General features: G+C 34.3%; 1 protein-coding gene across 2 annotated transcripts; it reads left to right on the top strand.

The window, feature by feature from the left end:
- The first annotated feature begins 838 nt into the window (after nt 1-838).
- Nucleotides 839-7,646, top strand: LOC115978342 (phosphatidylinositol 3,4,5-trisphosphate 3-phosphatase and protein-tyrosine-phosphatase PTEN1-like). 2 transcript variants are annotated; one of them, XM_031100365.1, is made up of 8 exons: nt 839-1,028; nt 2,192-2,510; nt 2,655-2,831; nt 3,494-3,607; nt 5,526-5,714; nt 6,232-6,468; nt 6,757-6,858; nt 7,418-7,646. In XM_031100365.1, exons 2-8 carry the CDS (start codon nt 2,232-2,234, stop codon nt 7,562-7,564), a joined length of 1,245 nt encoding a protein of 414 aa, XP_030956225.1. In that variant the 5' UTR covers nt 839-1,028; nt 2,192-2,231; the 3' UTR covers nt 7,565-7,646. The 2 variants fall into 2 exon arrangements, with proteins under 2 accessions (XP_030956225.1, XP_030956226.1); XM_031100366.1 differs by lacking the exon at nt 3,494-3,607.
- The last annotated feature ends 370 nt before the right edge of the window (nt 7,647-8,016 follow it).

Raw genomic sequence — 8,016 nt, 5'->3', positions numbered from 1 at the left:
TAAAAAATGGTTAAAAAATAATATTTTAATAAAAATAGAGTTGTGGGATGTAGGAGAAATGGTAAAATGGTATGGTATAATGATAAAGTGGTGTTTTAGAATGGTAAAATAGGATAGCATTAGCATTTCCCAATGCTAATGCTCTTAGTATTTGTTCATAAATTGATTTGGTATAAATTGAATAAAAATAGTTAAGAGATAAAATTTAGCGTAGAGTGAGAAAGTGATTGCCAAAAAGTTGAAGTTGGTTATATAGATGAAATACAAATTGTCTCTACTTCGTTACTTCCCAAAATGATATAAATGAATAACTAAGATAGGTAGGGCTTCAAATTGAAATGGTTTCATAAGTTTAGGATTTTAATTGATAAAATTAAAGAATCTAATTTCTAACTTAGACAAAAATACTATTAAAGAAACATATTTATGATTCTCTATTAATAATTTCCCACCATACTTTCTCCTCAATAAAAATTAAAAAGAAAGAAAGACCCTTTTTACAAAAAAAAAAAAAAAACACTTAAGAGAAGTACTTCATGTCCCAACAGCCAAACATGACCTAAACATTTTCAGTTACCCTGCACAACCAAAACTCCCCGCCATTCATTCCAACGGTCAAGGTCTGCTTTTTTATTTTATTTTTTCAAAAACAAAAAACAAAAACAAAACGAAATAGTCATCCAAAATATGTTATTTCATCCATTGCTTTTATTTATTTATTTAATTAAAAAAAAGGGGCAAAATTTTCGGCCGGATTTGCTCCAAATTTGGGGCTGAGGGAAAAAGGTACAAAATTAGCACAAAATGAATTCCAATCTTTTTCTTGGGACTCCCAAAATATGGAGGAGCTCATATTCACCTCCCGCCCTCCCTTACCTCATCTCTCACATAGCACTTTCTAGGGTTTTATCATTTCCTATACATTTACCCTAGGATTTGCTTCTATTCTTCCCTCTCGGTTTTCTTTTTTCTTTTTTCATTGGGGGTATTTCTAAGTGACTCAATCACAAGCTTCATGTTCACCTCAGGTACAATTTTTTTTTAATAATTAAAAAAAAAAAGAAAAAAAAAAGCCCATTTTCCTTTGTTTAATGATTGTTACGCGCACCCAGTGGATCTTGAACTCACGTCCTCCAATTTGTTCTATTTTTGAGAAAGTTTTGGAACATGAAAAAGTTTTAAGCTTTTTTTTTTTTTTTTAAATGATTCAAAGTTATGATTTTTATTTTTGTTTTATTGAAGTTCGTATTGTTTTAAATAAGAGTTATAGAGGCGGGAGGTTTGTGGATGAATTACTAACCATTGAAAGAAGTTTTGTTATACTTATTATGTTATTATCGTGCGTTCATAACGATGACACTAATTACTTTGAGATATTACAATATGTGGAATTGTTTTGAAATGTAAAGCAATTTTGGCATTTCATGGTGGGACTTCCAGTGGTTCTGTTTCTTCAAGGTATTGCATATTTCCTAGAGGGATCAAATGGATAGTAAGTGACATTAAATGGCGTGTGATATAATATGAAGATGTTCCAATCCCAACCCTTAGCCAAAAAAGATTTGATAATCATCACAATAAATCAAAAAAAAATTTATGAAGTGATTTGATTAGCCACTGTTGAACTTTATTTTTAGATGGATGATCAGCCACAGTTGATAAATCATAGGTATATCTCCTCAAATAGTCAAATGCCCTATGCTTCTGAATGTTTATTGACTCTGCAATTGTGTACTGCAGCTAATAAAGAATTTATTTTATTTATTTATATATTTTGATAAGTAGCTAATAACGAATTTATTGAACGAAAGAAATGATGCATAGCACCTCAGCCTACTCAATTACAGAGTTAAAGATGACCAACCATCCTTTCGAAATTGTTGGTCAGGTTTATCAAAATGTTTGTCTTTGACTGATATAGAGCTTCTCATACATTCAATAAGTTTAGCAATTTTTTTTCCTACAACTCTAGTCATCTTAGGGTAAGGCTACCTACAAATCATTTCTCTTAACTCTGCGAAAATGGGAGCTTTGTGCATTGATTTTGACCTTTTTAACTTTAGTCAATTGGATAAGAGAACTTTCGTCACTATCAGAAAAATATTGATAACTGTGGAAAGCCAAAATCTACGCTTTTGGACTTAATAGTTCGGAATAGAAAGATGCCTTATATTTAAATTTTCTTCAACAGGTATATTATCATCTATAATTTGCTTTGCCAAATTAGCCAAATGGGGTTAAAAGTTTCAAAGCAAGGGCCAGGGCAGGATGAAGAACTTACCATACAGCATCATCTGATTAATTATATCAGCACAAGTTGTTACATCCGTAACATGGTATCTAAGCAACGAAGGCGCATGCTTGTTGCTGGTTATGATCTTGACATGTCATATATCACAGATCGTGTGCTTGCAATGTCATTCCCTGCAGAACGTATGCGAGCAATGTTTCGTAATCCTCTTTGGCAGGTCAAGTCTGTGCTGGACATGACACATCAGGGTCATTATAAGGTGCACACATTCAACCCTGACTCATCTATTATATCACCTCACTTTTGCTTACTTCGCAAATGTTGGCATTATACTACTGATAGAGTTTTTCTCTTTCTTCCCCTCTCTCTGTAAATATAATGTTTCTTTGATGGAATCTTGCAGATTTACAATCTTTGTATAGAAGAAACTTATGATCCATCAAATTTTGATGGCCGAGTGGAGTTATATCCTTTTGATGACAACCATGTTCCCCCTCTCCAACTGATCAAGATTTTCTGTGAAAGTGTACATTCATGGCTATCAAGTGATCCAAAAAATATTGTGGCTGTACACTGCATGGTAATAGTTGCAAACTTGCCATTTCAATTTGAAAGAGGGTTCGTTTATTTGTTATCTTTTCAATTTCCTGTGGTTTTCATTTTCCCTATATCCGTTTTTGATAAATCTACAATTTTCTATGGTAAAATTTAAAAAATCTAGTCATTGTAGCTTCAATACTTACAACTCCACTAGCCACTTAGCTGACCACAAAACATAGACTGGTTTGCATGACCTCAATAATCAACTTAAGATCCTTGTAGCATTCTACTGTTTATTAATCTTAGCAGCTTGGCATGTAGCATAAATATCTCTTGCCATTCTTTGGTTTGTAATAATTTCTTTAGCTTAGATTTGTTTGGCTCATTTAGTAAGTACAAAATACTATATCAAGATACACAAGAGGCTTTAGTATGTTTACTGAAAGATCAGGTTATATAATTCCCATGTGTTTCCTTCATTGGTGCAACAGTATAATGGATCTCCATACAATTGCATTGTGGCATGACTTGCCGATGACCACTGAACACAGTCCATTGTTTCAAAATAATTATTGAATATACAATGCACAAACTTTGTATATATCTGTTTAGAAACCTGGATTTCATAATTTTAGTGAAACATTAATTTTTTTTTTTTTTTTTTTGGCCTTAGTGTAAGTGGTTCTCACTACAATTTTGCAGGCAGGCAAAGGTCGAACAGGCTTAATGGTATGTGCCTATCTAGTGTACACTGGCATGACTGGAGATGCAGCACTTCAGTTATATGCAGATAGACGGACCACCAATAATGAAGGAGTAAGTCATATTAGGTATAACACAAACAAGTTAAAATGCCAAAGTTATCATTTTGTTGTGTGGTAGTGAAATGCAATGTCAGCCGCTTGATAATTTTGAAAACAGATCCTTTCGTTCAGTGAAACCTATGCTGACATGGTTACTGACAAATTTAGAATTCTGAATTGTTTGCCAGTGGAAATTATTTGGAATTTTTTTAATTAGGCAGGACAATATTGTGATAAGAATTTGGGTGACACAAAAATTATGGATGTTAGAAGAAGGAAATTGTCATCATATAATATTGTCATTCTAAGACCACTTCAGATGCAAAAGTGATTCAAATTTGTTTGAAATTTGTGACACTTATGACTCATAGAACTTTTTTTTTTTTTTTTTTATTAGGTAAATTCCATAAACCTACCCTAAGGTTTGGACTAGTACCAATAAAGTCCACAACATTTAAAAAGTGACAATTTTGGTCCTTATTGCCAAACGGTTTGTAACACCGTTACATACCATCTGTCCTCTCTCTGACCCCTCTCCTGAGTCTTCTCTCTTCCCTTTCTCTAATTCAGAGAAGAAGAAAAAATTGAAGAATAGAACCCACAAAGCCAACGACCTGACCCAGCAAACCCACAAAAAGCCAGTGACCACCAACCACCGACCACCAGCGAAACCCACAAAACCATCAACCACCAGCAAAGCAACGGCATCAACAAAACCCACAAACCCAGAACCACCGGCCACCAACAAGGAGGGCTAATCGTCGCCGAATTTGAGCGGAGGATGGTTAATTTGAAGTGGTGGTGGGTTGGGTCGGGTGGCTGGGATGCTCGGTTTGGTCAGAGGTTATGGACTCAGATGAAGAGAGAGAGAGAGAGAGGTGATTCTGGAGAGAGGAAAGAACAAGAGAATGAAGAAAAAAAAAAGTAACAATGTTACAAATTGTTTGGCAAAAAGGACTAAAATGGTCACTTTTTAAATTTTGTGGACTTTATTGGTATTAGTCCAAATCTCAAGGTAGGTTTGTGGAATTTACCCTTTTTTATTTTTATGACAAGGAATCCCCTCAAGCTATGGGCCAGTGGGACCACCCCTGAGGGACAAACCCCGGATGCCTACACACATCCCACTGAGCAGGCATCTGGTAAATCACGAAATGCCTCAGCTAAGAGTTGAACCAAGGACTTCTGGGTTTATAGTTAGTCTAGATACTCTCCCTTACCGTTAAGGCACCCCGGGCGGGGGCATTTATGACTCAGAATTATAAGTGATCCATTAAAACTCAAGAATTTAGTGATCAAAGCTATATGACAAGTGTTGTTTAAAAATTATAACTGAGTACAAATGCGTTAATCTATATGACAAGTATTGTTTAAAACTATTCAAGAATTTAGTAATCAAACCTATAGGATTTAAACTAACTGCAGTTTAGAAACAAAAAAGAAATGAAAGGAAAGCAGGTCAGATCAAAAGTTTGAATGAGAAAAACAGAAACTTTTCATGAATTTTGGATGTGAGATTATCAGGAGATTTCCAAATTGCAAACAGAATACCATATACAGATATTTTATGCTAAAAAAATGCGCCAATGCCCTTCAGGTGACATTTCCTGGAGTTTCTAACAAAGACATCCAAGACCACTTATAATGTATAAAATAAATCTGCTGAAAAATGTCAATTTCAGTTTTTTTTTTTTTTTTTTTGGGAGAACTTTTGTGCAATGTCCTATATGTTTTCTGCAAATGTTCTTTAATGGATAGTGAATGGTGGAAAAAGAATACATGTGACGTTGAATGGTCTCTTAACGATCTATAGCTGACCGAAAATTTTGGAACCAAAACTTGGTTGTTGTCATTGTTCTTTAATGGATGGTGTGAATATTTTCTGACCATAAGTTGATAAATGAATGCATTATTTTGCATATGTTGCACAGGTCTCGATACCAAGCCAACGCCGTTATGTGGGATACTGGGAGAGTATACTTTCACCTCCTGGGGGAAATACTGATGGACTGCCAGATGTGAATTTGCCTGAACCATGTAGCAGAGAATTGTGGCGGATTCGACTTTATGACATGGTTAATGTTGACACAGTTTTCTTTGTGGTCTCAGAAATGCAAGAGGTAAGAGTTCTAAGAGAAAAAAGGGCTTTATGATCTGACTTGGGACTTGGTTTTCTCATATGCAAATCTTTGTAATTCTTTATAAGGAAATCATGATACACTGAAACTTCATTAAGATTTTCTTTTGTTCCAATTAAGTTGATTGAATGTACTCTGCAATTATTTCAGCTCTTGGTTAAAGTTTAACTCGGATCTTTATCGTTGTTTTCAAGTTTTCTAAAATTCATCAAAGGGAAATTCACATGACTCGTTTTCAAAAGTTTGTGACTTTATGTCAGAACTTGGGATTATGTTTTTATCTTGTTTTTTGATGAGAAGTAAGTTGCTTAACAGGTCTTGAAGCATGCATGCAGTTGCTATTTTCTTTTTTGTTCTCATTTTGCTTGTTTGTTTCCCGGCAAGAATTCTTTATTTTGATCCTCTAATTTCTGAACCAATCTGTAAGATTTGAATATTATTTGGTAAGCTACTTTCTTTATCTGCTCACAATAACTTTATCATCGCCCTTTTTTTACAGATACCCAATCAGCTGTACCGTCCATCTGTGGAAGTTTTACGGAGTAGCTGCAGACAAGTTAAGAAGGGTTATCAAAGAGGTAGCAGTCCACGGTATTATCTATCCTTCATTGGAGGTGATGAAGAAGAAAAGGAATTGGAGTTAAAAGAACCAAATCGTGTAGTCCAAATGGACACTGAAAATGCCATAATCTACCAGAAAACATGCCTTGACCATCATTTCGTTCAACCTTTACGTGTAAGTAATTGATGACTTATGCGTACATGTATTGAATTGAGTATGATTGATAAAGTAATCTTGAGAGACATTTACATGTTTTTTTTTTTTTTTTTTTTTTAAATCGTCTTTACATCTGGAATCTTTTGGTTCATGGGAAATTTGGATATCATTGCCACTTCTTCATAGTGTTTATCATTTGAGAACCTATTGAAATTTGTGACAGCTTATGTGTCTAAGGAAGCTTGTATCCTTGCCATTTAATTGTTCCATGCCAAAGTCTTAATTTGAGTATATTTGATTGGACAGGTTACCGGAGATGTGCGCGTCATATTCTACGAAAAAATGTTTGGAGGTCGACTTTTCTATTGTTGCTTCAATACAGCTTTTATTAGGAGCAGCTTGTTACAGGTACTGTTATGGTTATTTACACAGGGCTTTGTCTGCCTTCTAAGTTCTATCTATAATAATAAGAAGAGAATTCTTAGTTGCTAATAAACAACCCTTATTAGAACTGTAGTTACTCAGGAAAGTGATGCAGAACAGGACAGGTGTAGAAAAATAGAGATAAAAGAGAAAACAGTTTCTAATATTAGAAAACAATTGCCTGAAAACCTTAAAATACCACCACCTTAATTGCCTCACCACCAACTCCAAGCAAGAGAAAGATTCTCTAATAATAAATTTCTTATTCAATTTGCACTGCAGCATCCTTTTAATAGGCTTCAGGGATTATTTGAAGCCACGATTCCAACCCATAAATTCAATCATAAAATTAATTAAAAATAAAATCTGATATCTCAAAGTAAAGCTGAAAGAAGTAAACATTGGTGCTTTTTGCATCAGTAAGTTGTTATAAACTATAATCACCTCCTTTCAATGCTGAAGAATAAGCTGACACTTTTTCTGACTTCTGCTTGGAGTTGATTTTGACATACTTATCTTACACTTTCTAAAACATTAATTGCAGCTCACTATGGGGGAATTGGATAAAGTTGGGAAAAAAGGAAGATCAATATGTGGGCCTGATTTCTGCTTGGAGTTGCTATTTGGTCCAGCTAATGCAAAGCACTCATTACGTTCTTCATCTGATGAAGATGTTGCAAGTAATGACTAGTTTTGAAATCTTTACAGAGATTTGTTTAAAAGAGATCACATTGGTTCATTTTTACAATTTCTTTAAAACAAGAAAAAAAAAATTATTTAAAATACGTCTCCTCCTCGCAAAATTTTCTCACAAAGTGGGCCATTTTGTAAATCCCTGTGGTGTTACTAACAGTATACACCCTGATGCATCTGGCTGTCTTGCCGTCTAATTTTTAATTGGCGGAAGGCACTAGGAATAAAATGACATTTTATTTTTTAACAATTCGATAGTTTGGGAGGAGAGATTTAAACCTTAGATGTTTCCATTGAAAACACTAGGTACTGATAGAGCCACGAGGGTCTTGGCTGTCTTTTAGTTTTTCAGAGTATATTGCAGAAATGAGATTTTTTTCTTAACTTTTTGGTAGGTTTTATCAAATGTGAATTTTGTTGAGGAATTTTTTTTTTTTAGATTGTGGGGGG

Source organism: Quercus lobata, chromosome 2 (assembly GCF_001633185.2).
Source record: "Quercus lobata isolate SW786 chromosome 2, ValleyOak3.0 Primary Assembly, whole genome shotgun sequence".
Lineage (NCBI taxonomy): Eukaryota > Viridiplantae > Streptophyta > Magnoliopsida > Fagales > Fagaceae > Quercus > Quercus lobata.
This window is presented reverse-complemented; position numbering and strand designations above follow the sequence as displayed.